At 30.9% G+C, this 19,646-nt stretch overlaps 2 protein-coding genes across 5 annotated transcripts; one reads left to right on the forward strand and one right to left on the reverse strand.

Annotated features, from left to right (window-relative positions):
• Positions 1-1,353: 1,353 nt before the first annotated feature.
• Positions 1,354-5,242, reverse strand: LOC148235013 (WD repeat-containing protein 18). Of its 3 annotated transcripts, none has more exons than XM_088185394.1 (2): positions 5,110-5,242; positions 1,354-2,696 (listed from the first exon to the last, which is right to left on the reverse strand). In XM_088185394.1, exon 2 carries the CDS (start codon positions 2,686-2,688, stop codon positions 1,420-1,422), a length of 1,269 nt encoding a protein of 422 aa, XP_088041520.1. In that variant the 5' UTR covers positions 2,689-2,696; positions 5,110-5,242; the 3' UTR covers positions 1,354-1,419. The 3 variants fall into 3 exon arrangements, with proteins under 3 accessions (XP_088041520.1, XP_088041519.1, XP_088041518.1); XM_088185393.1 differs by lacking the exon at positions 5,110-5,242 and adding an exon at positions 2,842-2,869; XM_088185392.1 differs by lacking the exon at positions 5,110-5,242 and adding an exon at positions 2,802-2,869.
• Ankle2 (ankyrin repeat and LEM domain-containing protein 2) lies at positions 4,825-18,973 on the forward strand. Of its 2 annotated transcripts, XM_088185389.1 has the most exons (11): positions 4,825-4,971; positions 5,086-5,307; positions 5,372-5,563; positions 5,637-5,806; positions 7,478-7,615; positions 7,686-7,859; positions 7,930-8,079; positions 8,153-8,346; positions 8,412-9,794; positions 9,859-9,990; positions 18,142-18,973. In XM_088185389.1, exons 2-11 carry the CDS (start codon positions 5,121-5,123, stop codon positions 18,479-18,481), a joined length of 3,060 nt encoding a protein of 1,019 aa, XP_088041515.1. In that variant the 5' UTR covers positions 4,825-4,971; positions 5,086-5,120; the 3' UTR covers positions 18,482-18,973. The 2 variants fall into 2 exon arrangements, with proteins under 2 accessions (XP_088041515.1, XP_088041517.1); XM_088185391.1 differs by lacking the exon at positions 7,478-7,615.
• Positions 18,974-19,646: the final 673 nt, after the last annotated feature.

Here is a 19,646-nt window from a genome sequence, read left to right on the forward strand (position 1 = left end):
CATAATGATAATAACCATTCATCGACGCAGCAGAAACACTTTGTTGAAAATCGGGTATAAATTCACTAATACAAGTAAACTTATACACGTGTGCATGTATAAACGTATTATAAGATGCATTTTTGCAAAAGGATACAATATAAAAAATGGTTACTTCAGAAATTTAATTTTTTTAAAGCACATGTTTTAATATTTGAGAATTTTCCATACAGGAACATTCAATGCTCGAATTTGCGTACGGAATTCTCCACACATGAAGTTTTCATACAACTTATATTCCGTACACTGTAATTTGCAATCGTTGAATTTTCTGGACATAAGAATTTCCGTATAAGAAAATATTTTTGCTATTACTTTTTTATTAGAAGTAAATGTTTGAAGTATCAACCAAAATACAGTGTACAAAAAATAAATTTCAAGTTTAACATACCTAATGGTAAAAATCACAAAAAATATTGAACCATGAAGTATATATGTATATATTTCAATAAGCTATAATATTATGAAAAGTTAATTTAAAAATAAATTAAGCCAAGCTATAATATAACTATAAATAAATTAAGTATTATTTAATATATTGAAATAAGAAAACATGGATAAATTTCTTTAGGACTTTTAAAATATTCATTTAAATTAATCGAAAATTTAATTTAAAATTTCTAATTTATATTTGTTGATTATTAAACATTTTCAATATTTGGCTGGGTTTAATTTCTTTTTATATTTGATTTCTGTTATAAATTAACATTTATCGTAATTATAAAATTTTGTATGTAGTGTCTGTATTTAATTAATTATGAAATTGATTTATTTTTTTATAATTATTGAACATTTGTAATAATTGATGCCAGTGCTTAATTCCTTTTTATATTTGATTTCTATTATTATAGTATCTAATGTGTTTTGCAGTTCCTCCACCATACTCATCAGGCAAGATATATTATTATTAGCATGTTCTGGAACTAAATTCCTAATTATTTTTTCGTAGATTTTGTTCTAGACGGGCAGTAAAGTTATAGGTTGAAAACTCGGAGAAAGTGTAATGTCCATTTTAATGCACATGTTCTTTGAAAAATAACTATTAATTTGTACTTATTACTTAGTCAAAAATTATGTTATAATGCCTTTTTCGTCACAGGGTCCAGAATCATTATTTTTCGAAGGCGTGGGTACTTATCGACCGATAATGAACGCATCGAATTTGTAGTATGGCCATTTTCAAAGTAAATACATCTTTATCAATTCATTCTTGAGTCGTCATTTTCAACAATCAGTACTTTGGTTCTTTTGCAGTTCAATAACATTGGACATTGATAGTTTTAGATTTTAGGGAATAATAATAATAAAAACAACTGCTTTAGAAATTATTTATTTTTGACATTGTAAGAAAGATACATATTTATATTCATAAATGAAATTTCAACCCTGATTGCTTTTAATTTCTTTAAAAATATTTTCAACAGCAAAAGTATAAAGGCTATGATTGGCTTGTTTTAATAATTTTATTTCGTTTATTTTATCATCAGTAAGATTGGATACGTTGTCTGAAGGAGCAAAATTGAAAAAATCATTACTACTATTATCCAACGGCTCCCAAAAGTTGTTCGATTCTGATGTTAAAACCTCAATATCGTCAATTTCTTCATCGTTCCTTTGAAAACTATGCAAAACCAAAGAAGGACTAAACGTAGCAGTGAACATATTTTTAGGAACGATAGTGAAAAAAGCATTAGTTATGGCTCCTTTGTGTGGAATACTATGAGTTTTTTGACGACTCGGTACATGCCAAACGTTTAAAGTTTCGTCAATCGATCCTGAAATTAATATATCTCCATCGGTAGAACACGATAAGCACGTGACTGCTTCTTTATGTCCTATAAAAGTCATAGCCTTATCTTTATCGTTTATATGATATTCTCTAGTTCTGGGAGGATTTGTAATACAAAACTGATAAATATCGCCTTCGACAGATCCTACAAAAATATTCATCTCGATAAGATCCATAGTAACGGCTGATAGACTCTTATCGAAAACTATATTAAGTAATAGTTCACCGCAAGATAGATCGTACACTTTACACGTTCTATCGAGAGAAACTGTCACTAGACGAGTTCTGATTCCACCTTTGCCGACATGAATATCTTTAACGGGTAAAGAGTGATCGGAGAAAATGTACAAAGGATCTAAATTAGCTCTGGACGTTATGTCTATTCCGGAATGAGCGATCAAGTTCATTAAATTCCAAACTAAAACTAAACCATCGTCGCCGGCGGACACAAAATGCGATCCGTCATCGCAGAATTTTATATTGTTGATAGATTGATAATGTCTATTCGCAGTTACCAATAATACTCCTGAGGAAATTTGCCATATACAAATTTTCTCCGAAATTCCTGCTACACAATAGCAACCATCGGGCGAGAACGCCAAAGCTGTCGCCCTTCCCGGAGTCACCAATCGAAGGCCTTGGACACGCTCTTGTGAATTCAGCGGCCAAATGTGTAGCATTGGTTTGGTTCTCTCCACGAAAGCGATGTAATCCTGGCCCAAAATGCTCAACGTTCCAGGTGCCGCAACTCCTCCGCCTCTATAGCAAGTCAAAGACGTTCCAGAGTGAACGTCCCATACTGAAGCGCTCCACAGTAAACCTTTAGAGTCACTAGTGACAACGACTTCGACGGGCTCCATATTTTTATCTGGAAATATTCATATAAACATCAATATTAAATCGTTTTCCTCTATAAATACAAGCACAGCATTTTAAATTAAACAGATACAATAAGTAAATTGCTATTATTTACGATTGTTTGTAATTTTTAACATTTACATTGCAGAACCAACCTCATTTAAAAATCTGTATGCACGTGTCAGTGACAGAAGTATTTTTAAGCTTTAACAACTGATTTTCGGTGCATTGTCATAATAAAAATGTATGTGGAAATTAAAAAATAATTAATTCTAATAAAAAATAATTAACATAATCTTTACTCAATACACATCTCAAAAAAATTGCATATGATGACATGCTATTGAATATATACATAAATGATAGTCATTCATTCTCAACCTTCCTATCACCTTCCTGTCCAAAACATAAGAATAACTAATATTTAGTTTCATTTTATATATTTAATTAGGGTGACCATTCGTCCCGGATCCTGCGGGACAGTGTCGGATTCTAACTCTATGTCCTGCATGAATATATGTTCCGGAAAATGTCGCAAAATTAGAGATTCGTATATTATCAAAATAAAGTTAGTTTATGTTATATTTTCACATACAGATGAAATTATTTTCAGATCTTTATATTGACAACATTGTAAACCAACATTATTTTGCATTAGATGTCGTTTTCGTCTTCGGGTATCGACAAACATTTCAAATATGGAATTTGCACTCTGTTTGCCAGGCACGAACGCGGTCACAGAAAGAGTCTTTTCAAATATTAATAATATTTGGACAGCAGATAAATCGCAATAGATTATTGATACTTTGAAGGCAAAGGTTATAACAAAGTGTAATTTGAAATGCAATACTTGTTAGGACTTCAAGCAGCATATAGAAAACTGTAATGAAATCCTTAAAAAAAATCATTCTTTTACAAAATACTTATAAAACCAATTAAATTACTTATATGTTATTATTAAATATTTTTTTATTTTATTAGTATTTGTTTAATTAATAATAATTTTTAAAACTATTTTTATAAAATTACCCTCTTCCCCTTTCCCGACAGATTTCCCGAATTGTACTTCAGAAAAAATGGTCATCCTTTATTTAATATACATTACCCATATGATGTATGGGCTTAAAGGAATTTGCGGCTTGAGAAATTTTTGATGTTTTAATTATAAACTGCTATATTTATTATGTAAATGGTAAAAATTTATTTGAATTACACTGCAGCGAAGGTCGGCACATTCTTTTAGTGGACCTCGGCGGAAAGACAACGGCCGGTGGTGCTTCGTCCACCGTTCACTTGTATATATTTCAATAACAAACATGTAAACTATTATAATTTTTTAATAACAATACTGCTGCAGCGGCCCAATCTAATAAAAATTAGCACCGGGCCCGATTTTTCTTTCGACGGCCCTGGTAGAGGTATGTTTTTTTATTCACTAGACGGCACTCTAGTACCACACGTGACAGCGACGGAGGGCAGCACATTCTTTGGAGTAGCGCGACGGAAGTTTGACGACCGACGGTGCCTCGTCCACCGATCACTCAAATCATTCTATAAATACTACTACAGCTAATTGTCGGTGCTTAAAAAATAAACCAATGCTACTAATTTATTTATTAAAATTAAAATCATCGTGACCTGAAAGGTTAACCTAACAGCATAAAATATATTAAAAATTAAAAAATCCATACAAACATAACTAAAAACATGAACACATGATAAAAAGATCTTAACAGGTATGCATTGTCCCATACGAACTGAACCAAACCCCCATATTCAAAGATTAAATCACACTCACAAATTGAGATGTTTAGTTTGAACGGAAATAACAAAATATTGTACAATATATTATAATTAAATGAAATTATTTAAATAAGTTGATATATTATTAATTTTGCTTACATAGGTCACTTGTAGGCTATTTATAGATAAAAGATATTATTTGTGGTGATGTAGGTAGATAAAGACAATGGCGGTTATATGCGAGGTCATGGCCATTGCCCTCAAAACGGTTGGAGCTTTTTATTTACGTTGTTAAAATAAGTCACCATAAAAACGACTCTATGCACATTGACATAAGATTTAAATTCGTTTGTCGTATTATGCAAAATTTCTGTACGAAAATGTAACGTGAAGTTGGCTCTTTCTCCGCTCGTTTGACAGTACACGTATGAAAGCAGCGAAACGAAAATATACGTCTTGTCTTTTGGACCGAAAATAAATCATGTCAGAACGCAACGAAAACTAACCTAATTATTTATTATAAGCTGCAGGAGCGACGAATGGTATTTAGTTTTACTGCAATATAAATATATCCGATTATAATGGTTGTTTTATTTTGTATTGGTTTGATTGCGTTTTAAATTGACTTGACGGAGCGTGTATTTTGTCGTTTGCAGTATTTTGATAAGCGTAATATTTACCTTCTGACGTTATGTCGACAAACTGCGACGTCGTAGATCCAAACGTCGAGCAGGCGCAGCCGAAGATGGGTATGTTGTCGCGCTTGCTCCGACTGAGCCCGCTCGGTTCAAAGTCTGAAGCTCAGAGTAGCAAAAACGAACCGGTGCAGACGTTTTATGGCGTTTATATTCCTTACGATTCTGAAAATGGACACGATGGTGCGTATACCGATAAATATTATTTAACACCCGACTCTTTAATCCTCTCAGTTAAATCTTTCAGAATTTCTTCACGTTTATCAGGAAAAAACGGAAGCTCTACAGATAGTCAAGAAATTTAAAAAAGCTCGTTTTAAAGCTTTTAAAAATCACCAAGAAGCAGTCGCTTTTGCACTGCAAGGAACCGAACCGATTCAGGAACGCGAATCTTCAAACAACGGAAATGGACTTTTGCCAGTAGATTCAGAATCTAATAGTAAACGCTTTTCATCTACATATTTCAATAATCGATGCAAATTAAGTCCGTTACAAATTAAATATTATTTCAGCAAATCCAGCCGTAGGCGAAAAGTCGGCTCAGTTCAAAGGACCGAAGCCTCAAGAAATGGTTCAATTTAGGAAACACATTGAAACCGGTAATATGGAACTGGTACGGAAGACTGCGTGGGAAAATCCTAGATATCTTGTCAGTAGCGGTGATACTCCGTCCATTCTTCAGGTATATTATAGCACAATAACATTGTTTTTTGTAACGATTATGTTAGTTATTACGAATCGTATACTCATTACGTACTGTCTAAAATCAATATAGCATGACTACTTTTATTGCTTAATTTTATAACTGTGTAAAATGTTAAATAACATATACACACATATCAGTGGAGTGGGGCGAAAGTACGTTTCCATAATATATGACTTTACAATTTAAACATTTAGCCAATACTTTAGATTTGACATTTTATCACTCAAACCTCTTTACAATCGATGGACAGGGCCGGCCCAAGGGGCAGGCAGTACAGGCGGTCTCTTATTTTATTTATTATTGAAATTATTATTATATTACTGCAATGACTAGAAAGCATCACAAAATGTGCAATATGTGTTTCACATTTAAATTTATGTTTCACACGTGACAAAATAATTTTAGCCACAAAATAAATTCACGTATAAATGTTTTTATTTGTCTATACATTATCAACATAAAAAACTTACAATAAAACATTGACAACTACTAAATTACTATATCAAAAAAGCAATATTTACTCTAATATATAAGTAAATAAAATAATCATAATTTGATAAAAGTGAGATGTAAATAAAAATGCTTAAGATAAAATGTAGAGAACCACTGAATTTGCTTCATCAATAAATGATATATGTGAAACGTAATTAAAATAATTGATAAAAGTGCTGCAACATGGTCACAGGAGCAAACGCTTTCCTTTTTAGAATTGATTCAGGCAGAGCCGTGTATTTGGGACCCTAATGATAAATGGCACAAGGTCCACGAAATCTGGGTGAAAAATCCAGCAAATTAACAAAATTTCAATAGAAGAATTAAGGGGGGGAAAAAGATTTCCTATTTGCCACATACAGGGGCTATAATAGAAAAATAACATTGTTGCTTAAATCTGGCACTGGAGTAGACGGTGCATTGCAATCATCTACCATCTCTTTTTTCTCAATTTGTCTTAACAAATTCTCAATAGGTATAAAGCAAATGCATTATTTAAAAAATATATTGATTAAAAAGTAGGCGCCCCATGACGCGCCTTTTGCCATGGCGTTCTATGCCGAGGTCTACTTTGCTCCAGGCTATAACTGGCCCTGCATATAGACAACTATAAACAATATTTGTATACATACATTACAACCGTAGAAAAAATATTGCTGTATAACACAATATTTGAAAAATACCTTGATTTTTCACTTTTAACCCCTCAAATAGAACCGAACGATTTCTGTTTAGATATATCAACACAATAGACTTGGTATAAGTCAGTGGCCATTACCTGAAAGGCCTCGATTCGGATTCCATATTTTCCTGGTATTTTTTCAATTTATATCATTTCTGGAAGATCAGAATTACTTCTTAATATATAATTATAATTCTCATTGATCATCACAGATTATGTTTTCCTAGATTTTAGTAATCTCTGCTGAATATTGTTATAAATAAATAAAATAAAATCTAGCTATTGATTGTCAGCTATAATAATAATTAATAAAAATGATTTCAGTCTGATGTTCTGTTTAAAATTAAATTATTTCATCTGACATCATTCTGCTATTCACGCTATGTACTTTTACCTCACTCTATTATACAAAATATGTTTGTAACTGCATTGTAAATATTATATGTGAGCTTATTACTAAAATTCATTCACAGGAGGGATCACGATATAACGCTTTGCATGTAGCAGTTAAAGCGCAAAATGTAGAAATGTGTGATTTTGTCTTGTCTACGATTAGCGATCCGAACTTCGTTCAACTTTTATACGGAGATGATAACATTGAAAGTAGCAAGGTAACGAATAATATTATTTTCAATTCAACGATTACTGTATAAATTAAATATTTTTTATTATTATTTTAAGGAAAGAGCCGTTATTCTCTTAGACTTGTATCTTAACACTCCTGACAAAGCAATCAATGAGACGCCGCTTCATTTCGCCGTCAAATTTGGTGTTAAAGACATTGTTGATCTTCTAGTGTCTTATCCGCAATGTAGTAAAACTCAAACTAATAAATTTGGAGAGCAACCTAAAGACGTAATGCATGTTTAAATTACACTTATTATTAATGTGTATGTATAATAATGATTATATTTTATTTAAATAGATTATTTGTCAGAGAAGTAAGGGTAGCGAAGGACTAGTTAAGGAAATTAGTACAATGCTGCAGGACAGATTTTACGTTCCGGTGCTACACAGCGAAGACGATTCAAAACAACCGATAATTGGTGATCTATTTTCACCGAGCAGTCCTCCTGTAAGTATTATATATTATATAGGGTGAAACTTGCATAATAAAATCTTTTCTGAATATGTGTAATTTTTAATAGGCTTTAAATAATGATCCTATAAGTCCTCGGTTGGAAATACGTGCTTTCGCTGGACCTATGAATAAAAGTGAAGCTCAGACGTTTAGGAAAAAGTGGAAAACGCCACCTCGAACGTTGAATACTGGTAAAACTCCATTAGCCGCAGCTAGATTTAGGCTTCAAGATATTGAAAAAGGATTAGAGAAAGTTGGAAGGTCTGCTTCAAGTCTATAAATCGATATGATATTTTTTCATGTGATAATTATGATTATTTTTATAGGGATCTGGCACAACAGTTTAAAATAGGATGGAAAGAGTATTGGCCTTTTTTAGACACGTTCACAGATCTCACTTCGATCGAGGGTCTTGGCCTTTTGAACGACTATTTAAAAAATAAATTCGCAGCACAATGGAGCTCATCTTCCGACTCCATTTCTGAAAATTTACACATGTCACCACAGACGCCCGTTGAAAGTTTCTGCAAGAGTTTCATTGAGAAGAATCAAAAGAACACTGATCAAGGATTGAGTCCAATAAGTGAACTTTGTGTAGCGTTCAAATCACTAAACTTACAAAAGAATCTCAACGATTCTAGAAGTAAACTCGCTCAAGGTGTCAATATTAAAAAAAAAGATTCTACTTATAATAAATTTGATATTGAAGGCGGAGAAATCATAATGAATTCTATCATTAATCCCGGTCTTAATCCGTACATGTGTATTGAAAAATCGTGCCAAGTTTTCGCTAAAAGGCTCAATTCGTATTTCACAGAACCGGATTTTAACTGTGAACATATAAGAACGGAAATCAAACGTTTACAACAGACTATCGCGAGTTATATGGACGATGTTCGATTTCATACTGTCGACTTTCATTTGATACATTCTAGAGTCGCACAGTTAGCTTCGCAAAAACTGCTATTAGATAATAGATACAATGAAGATCTCGATTATTTAAAAACGTTGTTGAAGAAAATACTCGATTCTAAAGTGCGATATAATTCCACGTCAGAATCGTCGTCGGAAGACGAAGATTTAAATCCTTACCGTCCTCGTCCTAAAAAGGATCAAAAGAAAGCCGCTGATATAAGCGCTCAGATTAAATGCTTAGCCAAAAATATGCTGCATTGGCTATCGGAGAAAGATAGTAATGAAGTCAATATAATGAATACCGAAGAAGAATGCATGAATATATGGTCCAAAATGTCCAAATGCAACTGTCCTTGGCAGACTGAAAATCTCAAAAACCATCGTAAAATGGTGTCAGTGAAACGGAATCAGCTCAAATCGAGGGAAGGTTGTGATATATTATCGTCTAGTCCTAAGTATGGAATGGACATAGTGGCAAAAAGATTACAATTTGAACAAGATAACATGTGTGAAAATAACGAGAGGAATGCCAACTATTCATCTAGTCCGGAAAACAATCGTATATATAAAAAAGACAATATAGCATGTAAACTGTCGTCCAACTTTAAGACTTTGAATACGAACGAGGAAGATGATTTCAAAAATATAGATAATGATTTAGTGTATGACTCGGACGGAGAAGTATTCGGCACTCCTAGATCTAACTTATCGACGGATGAAGATTTTTCAGATTATGAAGATATAGATAACACGGAGAGTAACGAAATGCAAGCAGTTGACATTTTCATTAATGGGTAATATTTTAATTTTATTTTTATTTGCATATTTTAAAATATACATTTATAACGCTTTTTTTAGTACTAAACCAACCAAAACTGATAAGTCGGTGTTTGATGCTCTATGTGACTGCGAGATTGACGTAACCAAATACCCGTTTGCATACCGTTGGAGGCATATGATAGCATTGCATAGTAAAGAAGAAAGAGACAGGTATTATATTAAAAGATCAATGCAACTAACATTTAAAAAATTACGAGAGCTATTTGCAAATTTTTGAATATGCTTAAAATTAGAAAAATCTTTGTGAATTACATTTTTTTCTACATAATTGTGTTTTCTATGCTTGTCACAGAGATACATTTTTATATTTATTTATTTTTATAAATATACGTGCAGGCAAATGCGCCTATTTAAATGCAAATGAAAATCAATTACTTTAATATAATAATATACAGAGAAAATAAAGGTAAATAATTATAAAAGGATTAATTAAATATACATTAATTTACATATATATTGTAATGGTTAAACCAAATCTGTCCACCAACTGTGAATACCCAGCTGAGAACAGAACATTATCTGACTTGTTTAAAAAGTCAAATACAGAATGCAAGAACTGGTAATTAAGTGGCATCTAAAAATGGAGTTATTTTACAAATATGTGTATTTTTGATTCAGTAATTATTCCGGACAGGAAATTTCAGGACAAAAAATATTTTTGAAAGTATATAAAAAAAAATTTCATCGCCGGCTGATTAATTATTTTTATCGTCGCCTTAATTTTTTTAACATCGTTTTTTTTATTCCTTATTCTGTAAACTTCTCTTGTTCTAGTTTTTTATCGTTTGGGCAAATATTATATATAGTTCAATAAGGATAATTCCTATATTTAATATTTATAACGAAAATATATTTATATTTTATGTAAATTATTCATCCATTATAAGGATTATAATATCACATTTCAAAGTTGTATTTATGGATATTTTTAAATAATAAAATATAATTTTGAATGCGCATTTAAATATAAAGTATTGCCAGACAATATTATTATTAGCTATTAAAATTAAAAATTGTGAAGATTATAAAAAAATAATTTTACTTTTGTAGTATTTTTATGTTTACACTACACTCTCTGGAAGTTGGCCAAGGTTGGCCAAGGACGGATAATATAGTGGGTTACTTCGGTCGAGTTCGGTTCTGCTCGCTTTAAAATCTCTCGGAAGTTGTCCGAGGTTACCGAGAACGGGAGGTAAAGTGGGAGTAATTCAGTTGACTTGGCCAGCTTCGAGTGCTTCCGAACATTGTCGGCAAAAAGACCGGAGTCAAAGGGACCGAAGTTGGAGCTGCTCTTTCGAGCGCTAGTGGTGAACTCTTTCGCTCTCTCACATGTTAAGTGACAACAGTGACAGAGATAATGATATGGTTTTTCGTAAACTGAGATATAACGAGTAACTCAGTTCAATTTCAGTATGCGCGTAGGTGTCTTATGGTCAACACGCATGTCGAGCGCTGCATCATGGTCACGTGGTCAAGTTATAATATCACATGCTTATCGGGGACTTCAACAGACTCTTACTGACATCTTTGAATATTTTAGGGCACCAAAAGGGATTAATTATATTTTTAATAGTATATTCTTCTAACAGATATCGTTATTATATTTTTTTTCATATAAAATTAAATAATTAAAAAATAATTATTGGTACTCGATTTTATTAAAAATAATCGTTTCGAATATCCTTATGTATTTTCCGAGATCGGTTTATATAAATGTCACACCATAACGAATTCTTATTTAGAATCGATGGCGACAAATTCTAGGATAGTCACAGATGTGGTGTTCGTATTCTGAAGTATAATTTTTATGCCTTATGGCATTTTGCAAAAGCCGACAAAGATTTTGCGTAAATTGAATATTTACGACTGAAAAGTTTTCACTGATATTGTATTGGTGAGTGCCAACACAAACTTTTATAATTATCAGCTGTATAATTTTAATAATATGACAATTTAAAAATTGCGATTATTTGGCACATTTTTCGATCGCGCGGAAATATGCCAGCTGTACGTGACAGAAGCCGCCGTCCGGACGTCATTCATGGACGCCGTCCGGACGGCATATGAAATTTACGGCAGTGTGGTCGCTTACTCGAAGTCGTAGTCAGTTGTAACTTCGGCTCTGACAACTTCCAGAGAGTGTAGTGCAGGCATTAGGAAGTTCACGGTTACTTAGAAAATATGATTTTTGTACTTTAATAACAATTAAGTTATTAATATTAATTATCTTTTTAAATCTCAATATATAGGATTAAATTAGATGTTTACATAGTAATATTTAATTATCAGTTATTTTTGGATTTTATGTCTTTAAATACGTTTTTTCCATTTATTAATTTAATATGAATTTTAATATTAAACCTAACAAAGATTTTATAAGAAAATGAGAAAAATCATCAATTTGCATTTTTCTCGAGAAATTCTCATGAAGAAACAATAGCCATAATATATTGTTTCTCTTTTGAATTATGTGAGCTATTATTAGGCAATTGTTTTGAAAAATATATTTTTAAAACATTGCTTTTTTTATTTTTGAGCTTTCAGAAATACAGTGAAATCTCTTTATAACGAATACCGAAATAACGAAATACCCAGTATAGCGAAAAACTCTCATACAAAATGTTTTCATTGTAACGAAGACTGGTCTCAGTATAACGAAATATTTTGATCCGAATTTAAGAATGACATTACAATTTAAAACTATATTTCTCCGAATTCAGTTCGTCCTTGGCTTGACGTGTGCCGGATGTGTTCACAAACGACATTCAAGGTGTTTCGCCGACCCTTAAACTTTTTTTTATCAAATTTTATTGTGATCATTACAGCATCAATAAAAACGAACAAAAAACGATCTTGTCAATCTTGTAAGAGGTTATTTTGATGCTGTAGTAATATGGTAATTAATAATAAATCATCTTCCATTCATTCAATATAATGAATTTGCAGTATAACGAAATCTTTTCTTCGGTCCCGTGAGCTTTGCTATCCTGAGATTTCACTGTAATATTATAATGCTTCGCTATCCTGAGATTTCACTGTAATATTATAATTCTTACAAGTTCTAAACCAATAACCAAAATACATCTTTATTCGGTATCATTTTTCTTAAGTTCCTCCTGTACATCTTGGCATTTTAAAAAGCTTTCAAATAAACAATGAATAAACCCTAACTGAATTCGTAACTTTATCACTGTAGCTTTACAAGAAGTAACATGGAATAAAAATCTCTCAAAACAAATGCCAATTTTCTTATATTAACTCTGTGAAATTCTACGTTTGATTGAATTAAATCATATGTTGAATATTATTAGTTGATTGACAAAATTCTGTGGCTTTTTCTAGTCTTAGAGATTATGGAATCATAAAATAGTATGCTATCAAGTGCTGTGAGTAAAGATGTTTTGTAACTGAAAAATGCGATTCTTTAAGAATATTCTCGATTCTCATCATTAGTATCAATAAACTTTCGGCTGTAAATAGATGCAAAATATTCTATTTAAGAGATTTAAACAGAGTTAGAACCGCTTTGAAAACGACAATATCATAAGCAATGTTCCCTGTAAGGTGTGCGCGTGTGCGCGCGCACACCTACTGAAATGTCTCCGCACACATGTTTTACCCTCCGCACAGTCAATATTATAAAAGAAAGTTTCCTTTGCCAGATTTTAGTTTTGTTCGAATGCATGAAACAATACAGGCACAATTCTTTCGCACGCTTTCGGAGAAATGAGTCGAATCATTTCTCAGAAGGATTGCGAGGGTCAAGCAAAATTTTAAGTCGAGCGGGATCACTATTCCATCCCGTTCTATCGCATGCCAAAGTATAGGAAAAGAAGATCGTATTTTAGTGTTTAGGTCCTTTACATTTCATAGTCTTTGACATGCTTCAACTTGCAAGAAACATTACACTCGGTAATGAGTTCAGTCTCATAGCAGTCCTTATTGTGAAAACAACGCAATTCTTTTAATATTTTTTTAATTAAACGGTAAAAGTGTCCGTGCTAAAAAGTAGTGATTTTTTTACTTAAATTATAAATAATACAAAACTAATAATCAACTTTTGTAATAAACAACAACAGGTGTGTTCAGTTTACGTAACAAACAATTCAAGTGAAAAATTACTTACAGAGTTACAGTACAATTTTACCTATTAATTATATAAAACTTATCCCCTTAAAATGTCGAAAAGGAGTGGATGTGATATTTCTAATACGACCATTAAGAAGAAATCCTGCGATAAATTTAAACTGGAATGGCTCTCTGAAATCGTCGAAACAAAAATGCCATCTTCAATGCATTTACAAAAAGTAAGAATTGGTGAAATATTTGTTTATTCCGAGACGTATGATTGTGTCAAATGCATCATATGTTCCGAAGCCAATATGCCAGTAGAATTCACGTCTGGAAAGAAGTGGACTGAATGGAGGCTGTTTCTTTTAAAAAGACATCTAAGTCATAAAGCACACCGGGATGCTATTACAAAATTGAACAATTTGAAAACAGGTGGACTTTTGAAAATAATGACTGAAACACCTGAAGAACGGAAGAATAGGATTGAGATCACTAAGCGCAAAAAATCTAGTTGCGATCTAGTCAAAGTTTTAATCGATAATGTTCTTTTGGCAATAAAAATAAACGCTTCTATGTGCTCTGTACAAGACATTCATAATCATGTATCTAAATACACAGATATTCCCGAAAGCTGGCGAAGTAAAAATTATGGGTTTGAATTTGTCGAATGCATTAATGCAGTCATTAAAAAGGAATATTTTGACGAATTTCGAAAGTCTCGGTTTCATACATTAATTGTTGATGAAAGTACGGATATATCTGTACAAAAAATACTAATTTTGTACGTCAAATATCGATATGGGATGAATTACAAGACTATTTTTGCGGGAATAATAAAATTGTGTTCTTGTGATAGCAATAGCATTTTTTCAGCCCTAGAGAAATTTTATAGTTGCAATGAAATAAATATACAAAATATGGTTATGTTTACATCAGACGGAGCTGCAGTAATGCTTGGAAAAAAGAATGGAGTAGCAGCTATGTTGAAGCGGAAAATAAACCATTTAACAGAACAACATTGCGTAGCTCACAGAGAGGATTTAGGAATCGATGATGCCTGGAAACAAGTTTCAATAATGCAGGATATTGAAACTTTATTAAAAACAACCTATACAATGTTCAGCAGGTCATCTGTTAGAAAAGGCCAATTTGAAGAATTATCTAAATTTATGGAAAGTGATGTTGTTTCATTTCGACCAATTAATGAAGTTAGGTGGCTATCGAGGCATTTCGCAGTTAGCGCTTTTGTGCGTAATTATAATGTCTTAATAGATTATTGCACAGAACAAGTGGACAAGTATAATGACCCAATCAACAAATATTGCTTGAAAATGCTGAAAGATCCTCAAATTCACGTCTCGATAATGATTTTGAACGATGTTTTGGGTGAACTATCATCAATGTACAAATATTTTCAAAGGAGCAATATAACAAGTATAGAGGCCACTCAATTTGCAAAAGCTAAAATTAATCAACTAAGGGCTCAATATTTAAGTGAAGTAGTTCATTGGAGCAAAGATGTGAAAAATATATTATCATTAAATAGCAGCGATATAAATTTAACCGCGATTTTGAGATTCATCCAATTGCTCTGTGATCATCTAGAAATGCGATTTCCAGAAGAAGAATTATTGGAGTAGCGTGCTTTCGATCAGGCCGCAATAGGAAGAGCTAAAGAGTTTGAATACGGAAAGGATCAATTAGACAGACTTATATTTAAATATACTCAATTATTACAAATTACTGACAAAGATACAATCGAAAATATGCATAAACAATATTGTAATCTTAAATTTATAGTTGCCGAGAAAGTGAAGACTGGTTCGATTCAAACATTTGCCGATTTATTAACCTTTGCACATAGTGATTCAGATCAATTTGATTGTATATCAGTTTTACTAGATATTTGTGGAACCTTTCAGGCATCAAGCGCTGAATGTGAACGAGGATTTAGTTTAATAAATGCAATTAAATCAAGATCAAGAAATAGAATGGAAGTAGAACATTTAGAATGTTTACTACGAATAAAGTCATACATTTCATCCGGGGAAAATGTTGATTTAAATGTGGTTTATAAATATTGGGTCGATAGAACGGACAGAAGAGAGAAAAAATAATTATTGAAAAAAAATAATAAATAATTTATATGTTCATTGTATAATAATATAATATTTTCAATACACTAATAATAATATTAATAATAAACACTTGTAATAATAATATAATCTTTTCAATACGCTAATTCATAAAATATATATTGTGTTCTAAATTGTGCAACAAATTGGTTGACTGGCTGAACCCCAATGTGATATAGTGCCAAGCGATTGGGTAAGAATATTATGCAATTTTCATAAAATTAATTACCTACTTTCTAGTGTTTTTGCTTTGGAGCATTGAATCTCCTAGGGTCGGTCCATTAGTATATTTATTCCGTTTAAAAAAGTAGGTACAATAGAAATCGACAAAATTCGGAGAAAGATTTTTTTACGTAGTTGAAAATTTAATAAGAATAATTTTGAATAAAAGTGAAAAAACTACATTTTTATAAATGTTTATTTTGAAAAAAAAAAACACAACATACAAATATATAGATTCAATAAAAAATAAAAAGAAAATTCTAAAAGTTTAGTATTTATTATATTATATCAACGAATATTTTTTTTTCTTTTTTATTTATTTCAAAAATTATCTTTGTTAGTGTTGTTATTATATAAAATCACTGTGACTAATAAATATACATTTTAATGAAAAATTGTATGTATTTATGGGGGGGGGGGGGGGGTGTAAATTTATCGCACCGCCACTGCACAGATGCATCGAAGATCCGCACACACAATAGAAAAATTAGAGGGAACGTTGATCATAAGTGTAATAAGTTTTGAGAAAATCATATAAACTCATATAGCGGAAAAATTTCCTTCATGACAAAATTTTCTAAATAATTTTCTTTTAATGTAATAGTAGTCTTAAAAAATCTTATAATTTCTCATCAACAGTCAAAAAGGCCGTTTCATTGAAAATTTCCTTTTATTGAAAAAGTTTTTGAGAAAATTTTCGCTGTAATACCTTTAAATCTGCATCGTTTTCTTTAAAAACAAAATTTAGTTTTGAGAAAAATACCTTCTGTGTGAAATAGGTGGGCTGACCATAATACACTGAAATAAAAACAGGACAGGGCCTACGGGGAAGCAACATATAAATTCACTAGACTAATGAATTTATATAATATATACCTATAAAAAAAAACTATTATACATATTTAAAACCATCATTAAATTGTTCACAGCGAGAAATTTTTAGATTTTTCTCAATAATTATTTTCACATAATAACATAATTAGATTTATTTGCAGTAAGAATTTTTTTATTTTCTTTTTAAAATTACTTTGAGCAGGCAAAATCTAAGAAAAATGAAATTTTTTACTCAAAAACCTAAATTACATTCAAAACGGAATGGGTCATTCTGATAATTTTATTTCCTGATAGTTATGTTTTTTAATATAATATATAAATCGTTATGTGGGAGAAAATTAAAATTTTGATGAGACTAGTCCTATTCTGTTTCGTTTTTGTCTTAGGGAATTATGGTCAACCTACTTCAAGTCACAGCTTGAACAAAGAACTTTGATATGCCAAATTTGTTCCTTAATAATTGGTACATATGTTAACATGTTAAAGATAACTTAATTACGAATCATTTGTAAATACAATATCGTTAAGAGCCGATGACGCAAATATGCGTCATTAGTAAAACTATCGTTTAGGGTCATTGATATGCTTATACTTCATACAATATTAGGAAAGATTACTTATAAAACTAGTCTCGAACAATCATAACCTTAGTGATAACTATTTTATATCTGGGTTTAGGTGTAAATTCACGCACTCCTCGTAAAAACTGTTAAATGCATAAAAAACAATTTATACATTGTTTGTAAATGTATAATTGATAGCAAAATAATAATGATGATACTAAAATTATATTTAAAAAAAAAAAAAAAGTTTCCTGAATGTTCAAGATTGAAAACATCAATCTAAAGAAATTCACTTATGTACATATAAAATATACATATAAAACTTATTACGAATTAAAAATATACATAATATTTATTCTCTAAATTATAAAATAGTTGTAACAAGACTGAAGCGATATATCACTCCTACAATATGTGCTAAAAAATCAAAGTAGCGATTGTATCAAGCACTAACATTATTTTACTAACAATTGCAGCTGGCCTTCTGATGAACAGTCAAACGAGCTAGATTCGCCAATCACATGCTCGTTCAATATTGGTCATATTTCCAACTTCGGCACGCCAACCCATAAATACATCAAAAATGTTTATTCAGTCAGCATCGATGAAAAATTAAACTCTCCAAAGTGCATAGGAAGTGCAATAAATCCCATTCAGCTGATGACGCCAATAAAGACTAACCTTAAAGATCAATCGATAACTGGCAACACTCCTCCAATGCAGATGTCGAAGTGGATGAGGATCACTGGACCGAATTCGCCAAGATCAGTATTATTGAATAGGAGCTATACTGCGAGTTTCGACATTGGTTTTTAATTGTTTACTGTTTTATTTGTTAGATGATATAACGCGTTTATGATTCTCATTTTTATATTTAGGGTCAGTGACCTTTTTTGCATTTCTAATGTTTTTTTCTGGCAATATGTCGGTAATTTTAGATAATATTCTTGAATGATTTGGATATAATATTTTAATTTTTAAAGTAACAAAATAAATTATATTGTTTAAAACTGTGTTCATAATTTTATTTCTAGTTTGCATTGTGACTCATTTAAGATTTGTAAATTTGGATAAGTAGTTAATATTATATGTATATTTGCGTCCTTGATATTCTTTAAATGATTCCAAAATGTACCAATGTTGATAAATTAGTATTTAAAAAGAAACCTATATCATATTTTTGGCATTATTATTTTACATATAAAAAATTGCTTACAAATTTATATGCAATTTAAAAATATAATTTATATTTACTGTAAATAGTCGAATGTTTTACATTTTTATAACTGAAATAAATAATGAATATGATCTGTTATTTTATTTACTGTGTTATATTCTTTATTTTATTATTTATACCTATTTATAACAATGTTTATTGAAATCTTCAAAAAATCTGTGATTAATTTTGATACAGTGCATTACCTCTTGACTGTGTCGATTTGAGTCTGATTTGATATAGGTATATTTTTTCTTTTTACTATTTTTTCTTTGCAGCTGTTTAAATTCTAACTGAATAATATATTTACACTAATACACTTGAGTACATACTACATACTCAAGCGTAACTAAATATTTATTATGTATTGAATTGCCCACTAATTAATATTAAGATAATATTCTACTATTAACGATTTTTTAATTATTTGCTTAAAAAATAGATCCTTACATAGAATAAGAATTTTTACATCCAACTTAATATTTTTATAAACAACTGTAAATTTTCACTCAAATGTGTTTCATGAAGACGTCATATTACGATCTGAACATGAAACCTGATGCGTTCACCGATATTTTATGTCAAAATTTCTACTAATACATAACATCACATTCCGTAAGATAAAGAGGTAAGAGAATCCTTGAAAATTAAAATAATCGAATAAAATCGATGTTACGTTCTTTTCAATGGCAGACGCTACAATATGGTATAATAACCTCAAAAATAATTCTATAAAAACTAATTTTTGCAACAACAAAAAATTTT

Source organism: Plectrocnemia conspersa, unplaced genomic scaffold (genome assembly GCF_051122295.1).
Source record: "Plectrocnemia conspersa isolate PC_06_02 unplaced genomic scaffold, ASM5112229v1 ptg000005l, whole genome shotgun sequence".
NCBI classification, from domain to species: Eukaryota; Metazoa; Arthropoda; class Insecta; order Trichoptera; family Polycentropodidae; genus Plectrocnemia; species Plectrocnemia conspersa.

What these genes read in the sequence shown, in the direction of transcription:
- Ankle2 (XM_088185389.1), top strand. Translation starts at nt 5,121, where the DNA reads ATGTCGACAAACTGCGACGTCGTAGATCCAAACGTCGAGCAGGCGCAG. An exon ending in ATACTCCGTCCATTCTTCAG is followed by an intron (nt 5,807 to 7,477) that starts GTATATTATAGC and finishes ATTCATTCACAG; the next exon opens with GAGGGATCACGATATAACGC. An exon ending in TTGGAGAGCAACCTAAAGAC is followed by an intron (nt 7,860 to 7,929) that starts GTAATGCATGTT and finishes TTATTTAAATAG; the next exon opens with ATTATTTGTCAGAGAAGTAA.
- LOC148235013 (XM_088185392.1), bottom strand. Translation starts at nt 2,823, where the DNA reads ATGTTAAAAATTACAAACAATC. An exon ending in GTTAAAAATTACAAACAATC is followed by an intron (nt 2,697 to 2,801) that starts GTAAATAATAGC and finishes GAATATTTCCAG; the next exon opens with ATAAAAATATGGAGCCCGTC.